We start from the raw sequence: 22,734 nt of genomic DNA, 5'->3' as shown, positions 1-22,734 counted from the left end.
TTTTTTTAATTTATAGATATATATATTTTTATTTTTTACTTATATATATATATATATGTTTCGAAAAAAAATAAACACTCAACAATACAGATATTTTTTTTCGAGAACTCCTTCCATTTTTTTTCTGAGTACTTGACCTTAATTCGAAACGCTTCTAGGTAACGTGCGGAGCATCAGTTGGTGAACATTGAAATTGTCAATGAATCACCCCGTTTCATTAAACTTTAAACGTTTGTATAAAGAAAAGTAGCTGATAGTAGCAGTTATTATCTGAACGCATATTTGAGTAACGCAGTGTAGTTATTGCGTAAAAGAAACTTTTCAGTAGACTTAGTTACGGGATGCGTTTGAAAACAGTTCCTGTATCAAACGGCACGAATAGGAAAAAAACACTCGAAAGCAACGTACTCAACGTCATTTTATTGCAGCTATTCTCTCAACGTAGCCTTGACACGCTTACCATGCGAAACTGTTTGCCCACCGTCCACGTAAATTGTTCTTTCTACTTTTATCAATTTGGCACTAATTTCAAAAATTCACTCTACCGCCAATTACTCTGTTATTATGATTATCTTCTTTTTTAAAATACCGTCTTTGCTAAAGGACTGTCTTGCGATTAGTTCGTACCACTGACCATGACGTCAATCTCCTTGGAATGGAAGGACACCCAGCGTATACGGGACGTGACTTTTCGTGATTGCTAACCCAGTTCGATTGACGACGCCTTCATTCGCATTCATCCCACCATACCGCTAGGCTTCTCTCGCTTATCCTTTCGACTTTTTTTTTTCTTCGAATGCTGCCAATAAGGAAAATTGAAATTGCTGCATATTATTGCGCTACATTTAGTGCAGTAGTGTTGGCGCTCATCCATATAGAATGGAATCCAAAAGGCCAACAACTTACCACAAAGAAGGAACTTGCTTCATGTCAAGTAAGCTCACAATATAATGAGTGTGATTTCTAGGAGGTTATCTTGCTTGTTTCCAGCTGTTTCGCGACAAGTGTCTCTAGTCCCGTGTTAAGTAAACTCTTGTTATGTTACGAAATGAATCTAACAAAAACATTTTTCTTAATTACCTGAATCTCGGCTCCAGACTCAGCTGGGACGAGCAGCTGATTCAGTACAGGATTCTGTTCAAGTTCCCTAGGCGTAAAGTCAAAGAGGTTGGGTAGCGGTCGCCCATCTGGCTGCCTCGCTCCCACACGCCGAAGGTCATCAAACAGTGGCTCGGCTAATGCCTCCCAGCAACGAATGCGGCAGTCGGGCGTGTACTGTATCATTTTCGTTAGCAGGTGTATCGCTTTCGGCGTTGGTTTGTTCTGAGTAAACGTCCGTCCATGCAACAGTAAAAAAGCCCGCTTTTAAATTATTTATTACTCATGTAGACTAGGTACGTCGATGCAGGCAGTGTGTAGTTACTGGGGCTACCTAAAATGTCTTATGAGGATCACCGTCAACAACTAGACGTATAGCCCACCTTTAGAACTTTACTTAACGACATCGGTTCGCGTTTCTTCAGCATTTTAGGAAATCTTGGATGAAGTTTATCCATTTGTTCTGCTGTCGGCGTCCCGAGTACGCGGATGATTTCAGTTAGCTGATCTATGCTCGAGTCGCCAAGAAATAGTGGCTTGAGAAGGTACAGTTCAGCGAATACACAGCCCACCGCCCAAGTATCCACTGACACGTCGTAGTTTGTGTTACCCAAGATTAATTCAGGCGCTCGATAGAAGCGGGAACAGATGTACGCGACGTTCGGTTCACCCTCATTCAGCATTTTTGCTGAACCGAAGTCGCACAGCTTCAACAACGACGTCGATGTCTCAATGAGAATGTTTTGCGGTTTAATGTCTCTGAAAAAATGAAGGGGCGCATACACAGTTCCTGAATGGGTTGTCGCCTATATGGAGTACAGGCTTATTATGCCCTACAATGGTTACACTTTGATACTCTACTCAATTTTCTCCCACTACTAATAAAGTTTTCCTCCTAGAAACAACAAAATACCTGTGGGCTATTTTCTTCGAATGCATATACGCGGTGCCGCGCAACAACTGGTAGAGGTAGAGCTGAATCATGAAGGGATGGATTTCATCCCCTGTTCGTCGGTACTTATATAAAAGTGCTGCTAAATTGTCAGACATGAATTCCATGACGAGGTTAATGCGCAGGTCAGCGGTTCCTTCGTCTATTTGTTCTGAAAAGTAGTAAAATAGACGACAGCAATTGCAGTGGTCCAATTCTTTCATAATGGAGATTTCCCGGTTTTTGTATCTGAAATATGGATTGCAATGTGGAGACCTTTACTCATGCAACCAGAAGACGTGAGCACGGGTCTTTATAAATGTTTATAAATAAATCGTCTTTTATATAAAAATCTTTATCACGAAACTGGTTGGCTATTTATTCAATCATAATTTATAATGTTATATCCATTTTATTTGAATTTTTGACCTTGCTTCCAAAACAGTAACATGTTAGTAGATATTTATAAGTGCGGTAAATTATCAAATACTTAGTATAACATGGTACGGTTGACCTAATCGTTTCGGCATATTCTAAATAGAAATCACAAATACGCTAGGTAAGAGGAGTAAACGTCGTTGATTTGTTGTTTATCATGAAATACCGTAATCAAATGACTTGAATCTCTTCTAAACGAATTTGTACGAATGTCTAGGAAACGTACATTCTAGGTGTCTATCTATGTGGCACCTTGGGTCATGCTCGAGACACTTGAGAGCAAATGTTGAGCCTTCAAAAGTAATCATCTTTCTCACAGTTCCGAAAGTCCCTTTACCAACATCAGCAATTTCTTTGTACGTCATTTTCACTTTGGCACCATCATTTGCTTTCCGCATTATAACCAGGTTCCATTCTTCACCATTTCTCTTCTCTCGACTCACTTCAACGGGAGTACATTCAAACTCGCTCACTCCTTGTCGATGAACATTACGGGATTCTCGCATACCTTCGTGCGAGCTCCCAGCCCGATTCAATGCTAATTCACAAAAACACATTCAGTATTTACAATGATCTGCTCAAACGAAAACATCTGTGAAGCGCGATAAGGTAACAGAAGTTTGGGTTTCTTTAGACGCTTGTACCATTCGTAGTGTTTCTACACCTATGATACAGTACGACATAGATAACGTAACAAGGAACTAAATATACGGTGGCCTTCATCAATGAGCCTTGTCGGGGCGGTCGTACTGTAGGCGATGTGAAAGGACCCTAAAACGGAGTAACGGGTACCGGAGCTAACTTGTGGGGGCGTTTATTTCAATACAGAATCACCGTACATGCCTTGTGATTACTGTCACTTACTAAATAGTCTATAATTATTACGTTTACAGGCTATCTAGCAACATCAGGTAGTTTAATTCTGGATGGACATAAACTCCGAAAGAACAGGGTGATATCTCGTTCCGAGAAAATCTGCCTTCTTAATCTCCCTTGACAATAATTATGTAACTCTTCGATCGTTCGTTCGTCGTTTGCTTTACCTGCCATTACTATGCACGTACTAATTACCCTGAGGGTAAATACGAATATTCAATCGCTCATATATTCGTACGTAGAAAACGCACCGTTTACACGATGGAGTAGCAATAACGCTTCGTTTATGCAGCGGTATGAAAGTTGGAAATAGTAACATCGACTATTACTATAGCTGGTGAGAGATTAGATCGTGGTATTTTACTTTATCCAGAATACTTCCGCAAAACGCTTGATCAGCCTGAAGTCCAGCAACTAAACGATCGGTCTAATAAATTATTAACGTTACGAGTCGCGTTTTGAACAGGTTTTTTCTGGTGTAAAACACAATTTTTTTTTTACAGAGTCGGCACCGATCAAGGCGCTGTTAGCAAGCAACACAGTGGGATGATATTTCATCTTGCTTCCAACATGCGTATCTCTAGTCGCAACAGGAAATACGAATGTGTACTTTTTTTTTTTATTACAAATACATTTTGATAACTGTTTCTAGGTTGTTACAGTGGCTTCTAAGAAGCTATATCGACCAAAACAGATCCACATAGGCTATATGTGTTACGAAATGCTTACGCCTCCAATCGAAAGTTTCAGATACGCTATGACGATTCTAATCGTTATCGTGTTTCTTAAACGTGTACAAGAAACACCATCGTCGGTCTATTTTTTGGCCAATTTTTTTGTTGCTGAGAACATTGTTATACAACGATACGATGCTCAAAAGACCGGCCGGCTTCAACCATATAATAGCGGATCACGTGGCTTGCAATTTTCGAAGACCATCCAAGTTATAGAAAACCATAAAATGAGATATACTCTCCGTATAATTAGCGTCTACGTTTAGATCACATGTTTAATACAGTGTAATTAAAAAATCAGTTAGGTTTTATCATGATTCCCTAAATGAGATTAACGTACCTCAGTGCTTCGGATAAATGCAGGATTTTACCTGATTTCATCGGTTCTCCAGACTATCGACGTTATGGGCATGTCTCGTGTGAAAGAAAAAAAATCAGTATCATACTACAAAAGCGAAATCCGCAGTGCAAGGGAACTTGTAGTTGTAGAATAGGTCGATCACGATTTTAGCGTTTAACATTTGGGGAACAATATTTAGCGGCTGCCTAAAACGACAGCACCAGAATTTTTTCAACTTTGCAGGTCCTTTCTTCACATTTACATATACCTGTAAAGTATAAATTGCGAAAATTCAAGCTTATGCTCTATGTGTATAAACACAAGCAAAAATACTCATGACTATTGAACGACAGCCGCCGGTAAACATTCTATGACTAGACAAAATTTATCTCGATTTAGGCGTAAATGAGGTAATCGTAACGTTGCGATGCCATCTTCCAGCTTTTCCAATCAATACAACTTTATTCGTCCTTCTCATCCAAATCCATAGTAAAGTCATGGTCTGTCCCTGGTCGATTACTGGAAAATGGGTTCGTCCATAGGTCCAAACTTGCCTTGCCCCATTCGTGCAATTTTGTGTCAGTGCTCCAAAACCAACAAAACTTATATCCAGTCGTTACGTTCAGTTATTTGGTAGCTTTCCTTTTTTTTTTGGTAGCTTTTGGTAGCACTTGAATACCGATCTTCGTACGCACAGTCAGTGTGCCATATCTCGTGTGAAGCTCATACAACTCGCACCATACCATAAGAAACTAACGTTATACATGGATAAAAAGAGACGGCAAGAGAACATAAGACGGCCTATAGTTTCGAGCTACCTTCGCTGCTAATGTGGTTAAAACAATGGGTCTTTTAGTATAAACTGTGTATTACATTAACGTACTTTTCACGGTTAGCTGTCTCTCTCAAACAAGCATTTCTTTGAAATATGACTAAAAACCTTATGAAAAGAAAGTTATGAAGCATGCAAGCATTTGCAAGCTAATATAAGGTGAACACTTGGTTCCTGTTGAATAGAATAAGGAAGAAGGTTCTCGAAAAACTTTTCGAGCTCATATCTTGGTTGCGAGACTTAATACCAGAATAGCCCGTTCAACAAGATCACCTTTATTTTAACACAATCCTCTATAAGTTACATGAAATCTCCAAACGCTAATAGGCTATTCCAGTTGTGCGATCCCAGTTAATGACGATAGACATGTCGTACTTGCGAACTGTAAGTACGGTATGTCTGTCGTCAAGTAATAAGGTCCTGTAGTAGAGTAGAATAAAGGGAACGACCATTTCCCTCTCCTTTCTGCGCTTGACCCCAACCCAATAGGACTCAAAGAAACGACAGTGCCAAACTAATTCTCTACAACTACTAGCACGGTTGTCTTCGTCGGGTAACGCCGGGGGGGGGGGGGGGGGGGGGGAGGGGCAACCTAGCAACAAGCGGAAACCAATTTTTCGTTGGCAAGGTCGTGTCTTTTCCGTGACAATGTTCATTCTGCCATCTAATTGCTTCTCCGCACGTCTGTTCGTCAGGATGAGACCTAGCTCGAAAAAGCGGTCCTAAGCCAGATAGGATTCATTGTATTATATCTGGCGGTTGCGACTGTTTCCATCTACCAAGCCACTCGCCTATTTTGATGAGTCAGCCTGTTTTTGTGAGATTCGTTTTCGTTTTGTTCAACCGCAGTTCTAATTAGACTCATCTGCTTAATGGGAACATATCATATACGGATAATATTCATGCAAATGCATTAGTCATCGACATGCATAATCCGACATGCAATAATTAACGTTGAAACTATATTCTCTATAGAATACTACAGACGTCGTCGTACCGTCAGATGCGACATGCGGATGTTGTAGGCTAAAAGTTGCCACCCCCCGAGATGCGTAAAGGTCTCGCGTCACGCGGGACCATAGTGCAGCCAGGTTGTTTTGGTAAAGTAAGGGGACAAGGTAAATGCCACATGTACAAATAGGCATATCAATGATTATATTACATAATAGGTTGATGGTGTTTACTGAATGAATAGATTATGCCTTATAGACAAATAGTTTATTTTAAAGGATTTTTGTAATAAATTCCTGCTTTATGTCCGTCGAACTTACGAGCATCATCCCAATAAACTAGCCCATTTATACCATTGCTAGCATGCTCAAACGACCAAACGCAGCAGATTGTATTCCTTGACAGTAGAGTATCAACATGTTACCGTTGCGTGACCGGCGCTTACCCCTATGTTAAATTTCCTAGTATGTTCGAAGGTTCCTAAGAAGAACCGTATCGGAACTCTCGTCTTGTAACTCTCGCGCAAATATGTAACAGCTTCCACGAATTCCTAACTAGATATGAATACCTCTGATAGGTCCGATGCTTTTTTATTCCTTCGTACAATTAAACAGCACAGGTTTTGAAGTGAACAGACTTCGTGATGGATCTCTGATGGTAATAGTGGTTACTTCATATTTGCATCGCACTTAGATCTCATCGGCTTGTCTATTGCCTTCAACAAAACTGCCTCTAATATCTTTGGCAAAATAATTTGAAGGCAACGTCACCAGAAAGCTCCCGAGTCTGTTCGTCTGAAACCGCCATCAGACGCCTGTCAGTGACCTGCCTCAAATTCAGACCACTCCATACTTCCCTCTCGTTTTTACGCCGGCACGTCACCGCGGCGCTTAGGGCAATCGACCATAGTGCTAATCTTTTAAATTAACAAAATGTAAAACAAATTTAACTATACGTGAGATCCTTTTTCTTTTTATCTACTTACTACTACTTGTCACCGATTCATTTATATGCCAACCTGCTATCTTTAGAACACGTAACTAACACAAGTTTATCAGGGCTAACTGTAGCTCGGTAGTAGTACCTTAAGGCCTAGCTTATTCAAGCAGCCAAGCGCATTTAGTCGCTAGGAACCAAGCGCGCTGTTGGTCGATCAATTCTAGGCTTATGAAGTGCTATCACAATATTGAACCTGGGCGTTTAGTCTACGTGATAAACCAAGCAATTTTTTCTACGAAGGTCGATTGCTATTTCCTATTATTAGTTTTTTATAATTGAGATACTACACATAAGTATACGGTGTTTTCTTTGTTATTTTACTCTGATTAATAATGTATGTCTTTTTGACGACTCCGCACAATTTAAAATAAATGTACACATATGCTGTTCTAAAGAAATGCGATCACGACGGCCTATTAACTAACGCCAGATCTAGGTTCAGGAGACAAGGTTTAACGTTTGCTTTTTCCAAGGTGCACGGATGCAACGCAGAGTAGCTTTGGATTTTTCAAATGGTAGAAGTCTGTACCTGTAGTACATTAATAATCTAGAAGTGTGCCAGTAAAGCTTTCATTGCAGTTGACTCTACGCATGCTGTTTAACAACTATCATGGCTATACGAACACACACAGGATTTAAGGCACATATGTGGTAAAGTTTGCATGCGATCCATCTTTAACGTTTTTATTCGCGGGACAGTTGACACCCGTTCGCGGAAAATTTGCTCTGCTGGATCGGTCGTACGAGCCTAGCGAGCGTTCGTCGACTTTTCCACCTCCTTCTTCACGCCATCGGTGGCTTTCGGGTGGGAAACGGTCTATTTTCTTTTAGGTGCAGCCAAATGAAAATGTCATTTATCACCATACTATCCGACGGTCGCGGGAGGTAACCCTGAAACCTTCTCTCCTTCAATATAGAGCTTTTCTGCTGCCGCCGATGCGCTTATTTCGGTATTAATGCTGCTGGCAATAGCAGTATCCATCGTTTGCTTCAATCTTCGCGTGATCCAGTCGTCAGTTAGCCAGCTAGCAGGATATTGATATTAAACAAACTTTAAGCACTTGCGAAGGCTAGTAGAAAGATAGTGGGCTTTCATCTTCTAGGTTCTTTTTCCTTAACCTTACACAGATGATTGACTTTGTGTAGTTTCGGACGACCAGTCACCTGACCCACCGGTCCACGAGCATCTACTGCTAGTAGTTTCTAAAGATGTAATACATTTCAGAGCCGTACTGGATGCAAGGAAAACCGCACATGAATAGCCGTCTTTGGCTCACTCACGTTGTAGGAGTTTGCGAAACGTCGCTACAACTATGGCCACTTCCAGATGGCTATGCCTGGCCAATAAATAGAGCGTTCCATAAATCAGGATCATCTGTGTGATTTGTCGAAATCTCTACAGGTTGCCAGGCGCGCCCTTTTTAAGCTGCTACAGGTATAGCTGCTGCTTGCAAATGCCGCCGTCGTTAGGTTGCAGGTTCAGCCAAGCAAGTACCGGATACTTAAACACAAAAGTAGTCATGGATGGAGTCGGTGCTGGCTGCTGGAAATCCACGGAGGATTTGTACTGCACGCCAAGCGTCATACTAGCTTCCTATAGATAGTTCGAAGAGCTATACAGTGTAGGAATATCGTTCTCGACATGTTATACTATCTGCCCAAGTTCTATCGAGCTTTCGCAGCATTCGACGTAATACGCACATATTTTCTGTCCGCCCCTGTCGTTGATGGTAAAGAAACATTGAATTTCTCATCCAATACCGTCCGTCCATTTCTGAGAGGGACGCTTGGTTCTTACAGAATGTGCAAATTATATAAACTTTTTTTTTTTTTTATATACTAAGCAAACATACGAAGAGAAAGAAAAAAGAAGTTCTGGTTGTGTGATCTATGTAACGCTATAATAGGGAAAGGTTAATGCATGTAACACTACTGTATACGACTGCATATTAGTCAACTGTCATAAGAAGAGATTTCATTTAAAGCATATGTAAGTAAATAAGTATTTCATGTTTGACGCTTAGAACTGCCGTAAAGCATTGCATAAGGCGGCTTACTCCGAGCTTACGTACACATGTGTATGACAAGTTTCCGCGAATAATGATTTATGTCTGTTTTAACTAAAACTAAGAAAGGCTCTTGTTTTATGTCACAACTGAGTCTTTTTTTATCGCAGAATTACTAGTAGAATTAAATTTCCTATGTGTGCTAGACTTGGCATATCTTGTTTTTGTGTTTCTACCATGGTGACACACATTGAAGTTCACCTAAGATCGTTCCCATAGTTTAGCTAACTGTCAAAGTTCTTATTTCGCAGATTTTCCGAGACGTGTTGGTAATTTACAATATGTTGTAGATATAGCTAAAACAATTTCGTGCGAGAAGCTCTGCGTTTGTTATTTTTTTTTGCCGGCTTTTAGCTTGCTTAGGTTTTCCGTGAAGTATTTTAGCAGACTGCCGGGGCATTAAGAAACATACGGTTTAATTTCTAGCTTCGATTAGGATAGGGGTCCATTCATTGGTTTTATACTATACACATGTCCGTCGTAGTCGTGGAAACAGCTTTCTCGTGTGGCTTAAGTAAGTGCTGTAGCAAAAGCCAAACAGAAAAAAAATATTTTTTTGTTATTTTTACATTGGTTTTTTCTGGCAACGCGTCTATGCAGCGTTAACCCGGAAGACTGTATTCGGGGCAAACCGGTTCTGCAAGCAAATTTTTTGTGGATCACACGTAATCATCTCTATAATACCGCAATAACAGCGCGTCGGGGTTACTTGGGGCTACATTGCGGTAGCAACAATAACGTGACGGTAACATTGCCAAAATTTCACGTTGTCATCCTTCCGATTTATTCTTTCGCAAAGCTGGCGACTTTCGAAGCTAGGTCTAATAAGCAAAATCGTCGTTCATCCAGATAACAGTGGCATTACCTTATTGTGATAAAAAGATATAGAGTTGGTTAGTGTAGGCTAGGAAAAAAAGGTATTGATGTATGTCCTTTTTCTTTTCTTTGATCAGGCTTCTTTATTGATCTTCATAGGGCATAATCATAACTGGTTACGTTATTTTCTGTTGTAGATTCAAAGTGAGCTGACGTTCCTTTTAAATAAGAATAATGTATGTATATATTATTCTAGACTATTTATCTTGATTTGACAGTGATTCTTGTCTAATTTAACTCATACAATCCCGGAAAAAGATCGAACCTAAATATTTTATTAGGGTGAAAGGTGTATTTGCTTTACGTAAACCATTTAATTGTCTGAATGGTAGCAACAGATGTATGGTTCCATGACCAAGAAAATCGTAAATTTTGTTGCGGTCAGTGTCATACCTGGTCAGAGACGTTTTTTGCGATAAGTGGGGTCTTACCGAAATCTGCTTTGGGCACCACGGCTAATTGGATTTGTTATCCTAGCGACAAAAAAAATTGCAGGGGCGGAGACGATAGAATACCGATAGGCAAAAGCCCTAACGACGCTAAAGTCGTGTCAATACTAACAGTTACACACGTTGCTGCCACGCCACCCACTTTTAGGCCATCGGTAAACTCCTGTGTGCCATGGGTGTGGTTGACGCGAGGCACCCAGATATTATTACAGGGTCACTTACTTTGATCAGTCGCGAAAAAGATCCTGTTACGCTTTTTTCTGCGGCCCAAATAAGAGAAGAGTAATGAAAACATACGGTGGAATAATTTTGAGGATGCTTTCATTGTTGAGAGACGCGAATGTACGAGTATTCATATTGCAGAGCCCAAATGATGTTGTAATTGATAAATGGCTGGAACCGCCAACGACATAGGTGCCTTAAATTGGTATTTTGTTAAGAATAACTGATTTATCTAACAGCAGAATAGAGCAGTTGATGGGCAAGCACACTACTAATCTTTTTCTCTCTTGTAGCACCAACTCTAAAGGGTAATGTGAAGCAAATTTTGGCCCATATAGCCCCACTGTATGTCGGATGTTGTAGAGCATAAGAAATATCAGAAAGTGCATGAAAGATATTAATATCTTATTGCCAGGTATGATATATCACAGTTTTTTTAAACCTATTCTCTCAGGTCTCTTTCCCTGATTTCTGAAATGGGGATCGGTATTGATTCCGGTTCACAGTGCTTAATCACATGACCATAATGAGTTGCATATTTGTGCATTCCTCGTATAAATCTCACAACAAAACAAATCCCAACAAGCAACATTCATACTCAAAGCTCACGAGGTACTGAAGCCGTAATAATTGATGTTAAAGGTATTGCCTCGTTACTGCCTTTGGAAAGGATTTGCCAGCCAAGACAGCACGTTTTTTTTGTGAGTCGTTATATGCAAGATGCGAGGAAATAAATCGGTGGGCTAGTATCGCGCTTCTATACATGGTAGCGCGTACTCACATACACATGGACATAGAGAAATGTATTACACATTCCTACGCAAGGAGAAACCACATATATTGCGAAAATAAGAAAGAGATAGACAAGAAGAGGCACGTATGCATATATATTCGAGATTCATAATGGACTGGGTATGTGGTGGGCGCGTTAGTTGTTTTGGCAGAGACAAATGGAAGGATGTTGGTGATCAAGAACAGGCAGTATGCAACTCGAATCCTGCGGATGCCTCTACCGCTGTTGCCATGACGACTATGTCGTACGTGCCGAAAAGCTTGTTCCTTTGAATTAGGTCGATGCGCAGGTAATGCTAGGGACAATGAAAACAGCAACAGTAATGCTAATGACATTAAGCAGGCCCAAACGGCGTCAAGCTCCATATGCTCGAAAAAAGCGGATAATAGATGCCATAGGGCAGCATCGATTTTATATGAGCCTACATTTGCAAAGGCCAAGAAAACGGGCGATCGAACGAGTGCATTAGGGAGGAGGAGGAGGGGACACAGACGAAGAACTCACTTGGATAGTAAATGGAAGAGTTAAGAGCATGATGTGGCGAAAGCGAGGGGTGTTTCCACCTGAGGTAAGCTGTCACGATGCTACCGATTGCGCATGCGTTACCTAAGGTTTTCCAAAAGGTAGGAACGTGTTATTTTAGATAATGGAACGCTTAATGATGTCGATTTGCTTTCGGATGGATGATTAAGCTTCAAAATCTGGTAGGTTTAAACAGATTGTGCTCACATAGACGCAAACGGTGCCAATGCCCTATAACTCGCCATTTGGCTAAGTGTGGATCAGTTTTTAACTAATTCTTGTAATGTTTTGTTCCAAAAGTTGAAATTCATGCAGAATGCACGAACCTGAAGAAAACTTTAGACTACAGTTTCTAACTCGATTTGACATGTGCCTTTAATGGCATGTGAGATGACGAAAAATAGTACAAATACAAAGCTATTTTTTCCTGCATTTCAGTAATGGGGCATGGAAATATAAAGAAGCAAATGGCTTAGTCTCAGAAATTCCGAGTATTCACTGTGTCAAGGTTATGACCCATCACATATTGACCCATATGCCTTCGTCCGTGATTTCAATACGCTAAGTGCTTGGTTGAATTAGGGCGAACGTTGAGACGAATTAGACAAAGTACAGTGAACTCGATAGAGAAGTTTTAGTAAACGAGTTACGACTCAAAGAAACATGCAATCATTATCTCTAAGTTCAGCCTACGTTATCATATAGTTGCATAAAAAAGCAGTGCTGTTAAAGCAAAAAATCTAGCTCCAAATGTACACGGTAGCGTCGAGCGTTAAGTTGATCAAGAGGAGCATTACCGAGTTTTGTCAACGTGCTTGTCGCAGCAATGTTCATATGGATATGAAAACAAAGTGAACTTCCAGGGAACGTAGGTTACTCAAGCCTGCCGCTTGCTTGTAATGGAGCACACCGCTGCATCCGTCGTCTATAATACTCAGATGTTCCGATAGCAAACAAATGTAAAAGCCAGACGAACGAAGGGCAATCAATCGCGTCAAACAAATCACGTTGAACAATAATAAACTAGTACATCTAGCCTAGTTTCTCTATTTATTGAAGTATTAGTTATTTAGGTCAAGCGTTAACTTTTTTTTCCATGGTTGTTAGTACACTTTATTGGCTCTACTTTTAGTCTGTACTTAACCCTCCAGTGGATGACGGATTTCACGGCGAGCATCGAACACTGCCATCGGCATACTAAAATCCAAGACTGTGGTCCGTTTTGAATATACGTGTAATATCTTTCGTTGGCAAACGACGTTATAGCGATTGTCATCTCAGCGGGCGGTAATAAAAGATAACCAACAATACGGAGCGTTGTCATTGCAAGACAGATCTCTATTTGTCCAATGCGATCATTTGTGCAGAATACGCCATAATTTTTTATCTAAAATTGGTCGACGTTTCTAGCCTAAACTAGGAAGTCGTCTATGACGTAGAGTTAGACAAATGTTAGAGAGCTAACAAGACGAGTACTCGCTGAATTTTATGCGGTAACTTAACGGTTTTTTGAGAACAAGGTTCCATTGTTGCTCAACTATTTTCCTGTTACGAACGTGTAATCGACGTTTTTGTGCGTTTAACGCAATGTAGAGTACTTTTGAAATTTAAAAAATGTTTCTGTCCACAGGTGTTAAAGTATTGCTTTGGTTAGAATTGAAAATACGTTGCTTTGACGAGATCTACAGACGTTTTGCTGACAAATCGGAATGTCTCTGCAACAAAGGGAAGCTGAACGAAAATGTTGAGCTGGACAAATTCCGCGTAGATTCCATGTACAAAAGGGAATTAACAGTGCAAATACGGTTGGGAGTTAGTGTTTTGGACATTTTTGCTGTGACCGGTTCACCAGAGAGGAAAAGGGTATCTGACGTTTACCTATTCAAGTGCCAGGCACGGATAGGTCTTAGTTCTTTAGACCCCATCTCTAACCGTTCTTTGGCACCAAACCTAAATAGCAAAGAAAACCGAACACCAGCTAGGTCTTGTCCAAAGGTGCGGCTAATCCATTCAAGAAGAAGTCAGTAGGAAGTTTTGTATACAAGGGAACTTTACAAATGTTTTTTTGAGTGGCGACCCAAGCCTGTGAAGAACAGAGCCAGTCCATTAAAGCCTACTGACAGGTCAAGTCATTAGGTTGTCATTGAGACTGAAGGCCGCTGTAAAAAGGAGAACATAAGCCTGCGTGTGTATTTTATTACATTACTTGTATATGGATCAATATCATATCTCAAAGGAATAAATCGGTGGGTAGCTTCGTGTCCAATTTACGTTCTGGGAAGACACGTCTGTACTTCGCACTAATCGACGCAGGCATCTAATGCCATTGCGTTAAATCTAGTAAAGCGCCAGATAGTACTGGCAAAAGCAATAAAAAACAAGTATCGAATAGTGGTAACAACTGGAATTAAATATAAATGAATGTGTATGTGTGTTGCGTTATTATTTACAAACTATACTAAATTGCAACTACATTTGGGTGATGTATGCATCTATAATTCAAATAACAATCGGGTGATCGCAATCAAACAACTGGTTGAAATATTTTAGAAACGATAGCAAGTTCCTACTGCCAATAAGCACTCTAATAGATGAGGATAAAGCTTGACTGGAGTCTGCAAAACTATCCGCCCCGTCTCGGTAATCGTTAGAGAACTACGTACTAGTCCTTCCGCATGATGGGGAGGTATTTGCTTCTGCAATTTTTACAGGTCCATTAACTTTCCTGACTGAAGAAGTGCTTCATGCTTACCCCACGAGAGAAACAGAAGGTTACATTAGGATAAAGGTCATCGTATGACACCCCTTGTTCTTCGAGAAACGAGCGTGAAGATCGAACGAGAAAGCAGGTGCCACACTGTGATAAATCGAACTCACCCTATGTATCGGGTCAGCCTTCGTCCGCAGGTCCTTAAGCACCATCGTTCCAAGTGAGGGCAAATCCGTAGTTCAGCAGAACAGGTTTGTCTTTGATTTAAGAGCATTTTGGTTCAGAGTTAGCAGTACTAGTTGGTTTGAATATGATGGCTGATACTGTTAAACTCAAATGTAAAGCAAAAATAGAAACTAAATTGTAGCTTCAAGGCAGCATTTCTTCGAAACTCCCTGTTCCCAAGGGAACTAACTTATCCGACGAATATTTTTGCAAGGTATAGAATTTTTAATTCGTTTGGAAAGATATTTATGCATAAGGTATTCACAGTTCGCCTGCATTTATCTATATATACATCTTCATCAATTAGAATGTTTAGTATATATTTTAACCTAAACTGTATTGTTTGCGTTTTTCTTTATTTACAAGTACACACGTAGAAGACGCGACGACTGCCACAAAAAAAAACGTATGATATATACTCCTCCAGAACTAGCAACAGCAACTAGATTGCGGCGTTGCTGACTCAACCGGACGTCATAGTTTATCGGCATTACATAAATTTCGTATTTTTTAAAAATTATATTATATTTGTTCTCCGACTAAAACGTAAAGTTCGATCGAGCCATTAGTTATGCGTCGTTAACAGTGTTTCTAGACATGAATTAACATACTAGAAAATTTATGCAGTAACCGGTTTTTACTTAGTATAGCTATTTTCCCAAAATGGTTGCAGAAAATAGTATATAGCATCTATCTGTAACAAGTTTTTCTGAAGACAAGGAAATCTAGTTCCACGACTGTTCCACGAGTATACGTTGCCAAGTTGTTGGGGAGAGGCAACTTAAACTTTAATCTTGTCTGTGATGCAGCGCTTTTGTTTCCGATATATAATATATTGTTCACGTAGATGCATACTTACGGAATCAGGGGCCGACAAACCGAATCGAAGCTTTGTCCTCAGAGTTAACTTTGGAACGAGACAAAACCACAATATGCGGGTTCACCTGGCAAAAACGACGGCTTACTTTTTTTTTAGATGTTGTAGCTGCAACCTATAATACTTTATGCTATAAGATATTATGGAGATTGTAAATAGTCGTTTGTCTTTTTGTCTTGTCCTTGGCTACAGTGATCAAGCAACGACAGTTCAGCTGTGTTGCAATACACGAGCCGTTCCTAACCCACAACGCTACCTGTCGTATGTTATATATACTGCTTCTAATGTATATGATAGTACTATTGACGTTTATCTATAGCATATATGTCATGGTCTGAGAATGTATATGTACATTTGGGTTTTTGTAAGAGCTGAGCGAAACAGCGCCGGCAAGATGTAACATTGTTTGACATGATAAACCAGCTTTCACGATTTAATTATACGTTCAATCGAAGTATCTCGGCGAGTGCCTCAGATGACCCAAGACGACGTTCATGGACACTGTTTCAGCGTTTTTTTTTTGCACGATTAAAAGATGTCTGTGTTTCTGTATGCCAGTGAAACTGCTAGACTTCAAACTCATTACAAAATTTTGTATAAGCTTTTTAACCGTCAAACTCGCCAGCTACAATGAGCTATCGTGATCACAGTGCAAAGGCGACCTTTATAAAGACAGTTAACTTAAGCTAACTGGTAAGGTATAACAACGATGTCTTTATAAGTGTTGCTTATTCACAACTCATTCAACACGTATTCATTATAATTTGCTTACATTTCATAAATTATAAATGCATCCCCAAGGTTTCCCTTTACGCTAGAGTCAATCAATTGGATATGGGAGAATCTCTTATAAGTAGGTTGCATAATGTTGGTTCTGTAGGAATATCTGTATAGAGTTACTAGAATCGCAGCGGTATCGAGAAAGCACAAAGTTATCAACGCAACGCTTACCGTTTAAGCGGGACTGTACTTGGATAACTTGTTTTAAACTATTTTTGTTAAGCTATTATCAAGCCGCTTACCGTATTTACCGAGTAGATTTTTCTTCAATATCTCTCCATTAAGCATTTTTGGCTTCTGATGTAAGCACTGGCAATATTCCTTCCGTTTTTGAATGTCATATTTTGTTCTTTTCATAAACATGCACTATCATGCATAAGCATGCGTTGCACAAGGCGCTAGCTGTTTTGATGCGGACAGCGTTACTTAACGTTAAACACAATATTGTCTATGACAGGGTCAGTTTTGTCGGTTTTTCATGCTGAGATAGAGGTACAATATCTCAGAGTACGTGCATGCAAATAATGTATGTAGTTAGTTGACTGATCCACCAATGCAATATAGCTTGTAATGAACGTAGTGGTACTTTTTAGCCCTTACGTAAGCAAGTTAATCGAACAGAGTACATCTTCAAACAGATCGTACATACGGAGCCTTCCCTCCTTCCTTTCCGAAAGCAATGGCAGCTGTGCACAAAATAAACCGGCCGTATTCAACCACTCGACGGCTTCTCGTCAAAATGCAAAGAAAAAAACAAGTACAAATATTGATTTTTTTAAATTCATAATCTTGATTCGTTTTAAAAGTAATAACTTATTCTAGTTGAAAATGCAATTTATTATGCATGGTTTACTTTCACTTGTAACAACAAATTGTAACAACGAAGTTATTTTCAAGCTTAGATAAAGACGATTTTTTAGGTAAGCTACAGTAATCGCCCAGGCCTATCTTTCACCGACCAAAGTTTGTTCAAAAAATGTTTGTATTGCTTTTGTTATTTAAGATAACTGGACTATTCTAGATCATTTTTCGAAAGTATCACTCTTTATCACTTCTTTACCTTAACGAAATTGATGATTTGACTTTATGGAACTTAATAATGTTATGGATTAGTTCTTGTATTTGATAACTTGAAGTACAGTGCGAAATATGAATATAACTCTGGCTTAGGCTTGCGCATTATATCTGCAAAACAGTGACTCCAAAGGGAAAGCTGTGGGTTAGTGGAGTTTGTGTGAACGAAAGTACGAAGCGCGCGCGTAAATCATCCCAAAGCTCTCTCTGCGTGACATTGGCCATCGTACAGATTCCCGAGTTGCATAGACCTAACAGATAGAAGACATTACCACGGCGACCTTTGATAGCAACGACAGTCCTCTATATGTCAGTTATTTAGTAACACCTATGAAATTGTACTTGGGGATCAAGATTGGGGAGTTACTCATTCGAGTCTAGTAACGCGCATAGTTATATACGTGTTTAAAAAATAAGTAATTTTTTTTTTATATATCTGTTAAACGACTTTTGATTCGTTTGTGCGCATTCCTGCATTCGTCATAATTGTCGAAAGACTGTTATTTTTGTTCAGTAATAGTTGTCGTAAATTAATTTATTGCAAAATATACGTTAATCGGACGCGTCTCGGAATTTACACCCCTTATCATTGGGGGCTTCTAACACGACCTTCTAGGAAAATGGCAGGAATAGTAGCCGCTCAGTGGACCTCGTTGGTACCCCCTATATTTCTTGCTTCGATTTCTAGCCTTAATGAGTCTCCATTAGATCATCATTAGGAAAGAAATAAGCGAAAACAGACGTTTCGCTATCTGTAAGTGTGTACTGTGCCAAGGTTAACTTGAAAATCACCAGATAACAACAGATAACAGCATTAACTGGTCACCCGGCTTTGTCTAAGGAAGTGCGAGAAGGCAAAAAATAATCGAAAAACAAAACTTTGTAAATGGAGCCCATTTATTGTACTGCAACGTCCCATATTTTTATATCAAGCTTTACGATGACCTTAGTTGTACAGTGAAATGACCCGTTGTTCTTGTAACAGATTTGCAAACTATAACCCAGTTCAAAATTACTAATCGTTTGTTATTAATAAATTAGTCGCAAACGCTTCAATCTGCGTTGTTCTATTAGGCTACAAGCTTGTTCCGTGCGTAGATTGATGGGTTAAGAATGAAAAAATTAATATCTCCATAGCATACAATCAATGATAGCATACAACAAAAGAGACGCGTACTTACAATCAATGCAAGATCTCTGACCGCCGACTCTGGATTGAAGTCTACAATTTGATCGTATTATCCTGGTCATAATTGACCACGTACCTCGCCAATTTCACCCTACACAATCTAAACATGAATAATTATGTGTGTATCACCAAGTGAGCGAAGTAGGTTTTCTGTGACGATCGATAACGGGCTTATTAGTGCGGTATTGTTTCCTTTGTGCTCTCCGCATACTCTAATAAGCACCAGCCTCTTTTATCCCAATATCACGCCAAGTACGGCAAATTACGTATTACGTACTGCAGCGTTCATATCCTCGCCATTATAGTCAGTGTGTATTTGTATATTCAGCTGCCTGCCTCTATCATACGTAGATACTGCCTTTCTTTCTTGCATCACTTTTTGCCCCACTACCGTCAATCGTTCGCACATACATAGATCTACCCGTACAGATATGCCTGTCTATGCCTATCAAGAATATGCATCATTTGCGATCATGCTCGTATCGCTATCCGCAACAAGAGATGTCATCATGCACACGCTATCTACACTGACTGGTTGCCTCGACTGCTCCGTCCCAAGTAGGGACCAATCACTGACATCACGGTCGGATAGACTCTCGCATCTGGCGGTATTAGCCGAAACGGCGGTGTACGTATCAGCACCATTTCGATGTTTAGAAACCAAGCTGTCCTATTGCATGAATGTTCCTCACGTTTTGCACAGTGTGTGGAGGCGCCTCTCGATTCCGTCTGATGTTGGCCGTGACGTCGTGGTTAAGTAATCTCCTCATGTTTAGCCAATTCCTTCGTCTACCATGGCTGATTGGACAGAAAGCGCCTACAGACCACGGTCAGCTTTCTTCCTTGCGAGCGCTTACCATTTCCGGATAAACTTCCGACTACGACGATATCCTTCGATGACACTCCGGCACTTGGTTTTTGCTTAGTTGAGCTATTTCGTCCCCCTTTTTTCCTACTGACCTTACTCTGTCAGCTAGGGCAGTCTTAGTCAGCCGCAGAGCTGACTGCCAGATTAATAAGCCTACTGAGAAGAAGGCTATTCTGACGGTGACAGCTAACCAGGGGGCACAGAGCATCGCTGTGTAACTAACAGCCGGGTACTCGTGTGTTCTGATGGCTGTAGTACATACACTGACTAGCAAGCATGGCTGACATACGTCAGTAGACGCAGTAAGCGCGCACTGTCTTATTTCGGAGAAAATCAAAAAGTACGGTCACAAAGAATTCCCTGTTTATAAGTGAGCTATGCATGGCATCAACTTTGATTCCACTAATCTAAATTCGTGTAGACCATTTCGTTCTAGTGAACCTCGAAAAGTTACCCTGACTATTGAGGTTTCTTTTTTGTTTTGATTGAATATCCAATGGTACGTGGTAAACTAGTGTTCTGTTGGTACTTGTAGCCTGACGGCTTTTTTCAACCTTTTAATTGCGTAGCTCCTTCTTAACGGCATTGTTTTTATTATGCAATGGTAACAAAAAACTGTTGCGTTTCAAATAATTGAGCCTTTCACTCACATGGTTAGGTTTTTAGATGGTTTTAACATGTATAATGAATACACTGCGCTCTTTGCAACAACTTAGGTTAACAATGCCTGTTCTGTGCAATTGTACGAACCCGCTTTATTCTAGGTGCTTTGTTTCAGTGCAAATTCTTTTCATTTCCATCTAGACAACAAACTAGATCTATATCTGAGTCGCAACATAGTAAAAACGTATGGTTTGACCTCAAAACTTCTGCAAGCTAAGGTACACGTGAAAGAGTACTTCGTCTTAGTCCATGATAAATTCAGAAAACTATCAAATATATGAGTATTATCTTCTTTACTTGATCAAGGAGAAACATGGTTTTTTTTTTTAGCTTAGTGCAGAATTACCAAAAACAAACTATATCCTCCTCTCGGCATAATGGAGGTGTAGTAGTTTTCTGAAGGGGTGTGCTATAGTTTTAACTGGGACCACATTACGAACGTGGCCTCGTATTTGTGGTCAGCGTTATTCACTGAAAAAGATTTCCCCAGACGTTCCAGGGGACAACAGTGCAGCTGGAGGTATCCTCCAAGGCAATGCGCTTTGACATTTGTGTTTTGGAGAGCTTTTTTTATTCGTACGATGTGACTATCTCGACGTGTTTAACATTATGACAAAATTCAGTTTTACTTCCTCGCCCTTTTTCTATCTCTATTTCACTTTTGACCTATAACATAAAGGCTTCTCGTGTTCTCTAAAAGCCATATAATATCTAGCAAAAAGGGCCACAAAGTACTGCTTACATTCCCATACGGATATGAAGAAAAGCGTTGGAATTAAGATGGCTAACTGTGCTGACAAAGTTTCGACAAAACAATGCGTTTTAAAGTCCCTTGCTCTGCCGGTCCACGTAGAGTTCATTTCCTTTAGTAATACTATATCTGAACATTGTGCGGCAGACTATGAACGCATGGATCGCTAGCACCAGCCTCGTTATACGGCACATACGAGTTGCAGAATTCATTGAAGAATATGAAAATGACACATCCCAATCAGAAAAACTTCTTCGTGATTTTGTCTGCCGCAAAAAACTTACACTTACTGCCCAGAGCAATCATAGATGTGCTGTATCTAGGAGCTTAAAAGCACCTGTCAAATACCCCGGTAATCTCATCGAAAGCGATCAAGGAAAAAAATTTAAAAGCAATATCATACGTCGTACCCTTTAGCGTATGAAAGTGAAATTACGTTGATTGCTTGTATTTTTTTGTCCCACTTGACACTGCTAGCTCATTTCGATAGAGAGGTTTTTCTGCTTCCGTGATAGTGCTGTGGAACAGCATGGCACATGGCTGGACGCTTTAAGAATACTCGCTATGGGCTGAACGACAAAAGGGAGAAACTTTCGCACGAGGAATAATGAAAAGCTATTCTTGTTTACTATGAGGGCTAGAAACGATCTATAATCTAACCATTTGTCCATCGCGCTGACATCAACGAATATCACTATTGTAGCTTTAATCGCACCTATAGTGGAGTATATATATAAATTTCCACGGGAGCAACCATAAGTTGAATCGATGCCTGTGTCTATCTCGGTTTTTGCGTCTTTCTGTCTAGTGCAGTCCCCGCACTGCGAGTTGCCCGTCGCTAGTACAAACCGACAGCACAGAATCGAGGTAAGCGAAGTACGGGTCGGCAAAGCAGGTAGCTTGCTTTCGGCGGCACGTTTTGCTCCTTCTCCCAGCCGAACCCGGGGGGCGGTGGATGTAGGTAAGTGTAAACTCCAGTGTAAAACCGTGTAATCATGTAAAAGAAGCAGTCTGCTCAGCACGGCGAATAAACAGCTAGTTACTCCGGTGTAGTTATTATTTGTTAACATCCAGTATATGCCTCGCGTTGGTTCGTCTCCACGCCTGCGTATGCAGCATTCTTAGCTGGTACTTTGCACTTATTCTATCTAACCAGTGATTGTAACATGCGACGAAGGAATGATGATTGCTGAATAATGCGGGAGGGCAAAACTGCAGATCTCTCAGTGGCCTAGCGGCATATAATCCCTTCTATGCTATATTCCGTATGGCAACATTCTTTGTGCATGTATGTCTCTGCTGTTATGGGCCTATAGCGCCATCAGCCGTTGAGGCAAAAATGTCCAGAAATAATATATATGAATAGAAAACAAATTAAGATCGAAAAGAAAGCGTTCGTTGACGTAATGATGTGAGAGCAACTGAAATCTTCGGTCATGTCATACTTGCCACTTGTTGTTCGTTCACCCT

At 40.2% G+C, this 22,734-nt stretch overlaps 2 protein-coding genes across 2 annotated transcripts in view; both read right to left on the bottom strand.

Annotated features, from left to right (window-relative positions):
- The window catches only part of LOC147752271 (uncharacterized), a 33,922-nt gene that overhangs the window by 8,869 nt on the left and 2,319 nt on the right, over positions 1-22,734 (bottom strand). The window lies entirely within an intron of this gene.
- Positions 569-3,650, bottom strand: LOC111269296 (glycogen synthase kinase-3 beta). The gene is made up of 6 exons (XM_022848760.2): positions 3,595-3,650; positions 2,720-3,005; positions 2,012-2,278; positions 1,482-1,857; positions 1,081-1,323; positions 569-799 (listed from the first exon to the last, which is right to left on the bottom strand). The coding sequence occupies exons 2-6, from the start codon at positions 2,971-2,973 to the stop codon at positions 737-739; spliced, it is 1,203 nt and encodes a 400-aa protein (XP_022704495.1). The 5' UTR covers positions 2,974-3,005; positions 3,595-3,650; the 3' UTR covers positions 569-736.

This window comes from Varroa jacobsoni, unplaced genomic scaffold, assembly GCF_002532875.2.
Source record: "Varroa jacobsoni isolate VJ856 unplaced genomic scaffold, vjacob_1.0 scaffold_1376, whole genome shotgun sequence".
Taxonomy (NCBI): domain Eukaryota; kingdom Metazoa; phylum Arthropoda; class Arachnida; order Mesostigmata; family Varroidae; genus Varroa; species Varroa jacobsoni.
The sequence above is the reverse complement of the archived record's forward strand: the minus strand, read 5'-3'. Positions and strand labels throughout refer to the sequence as shown.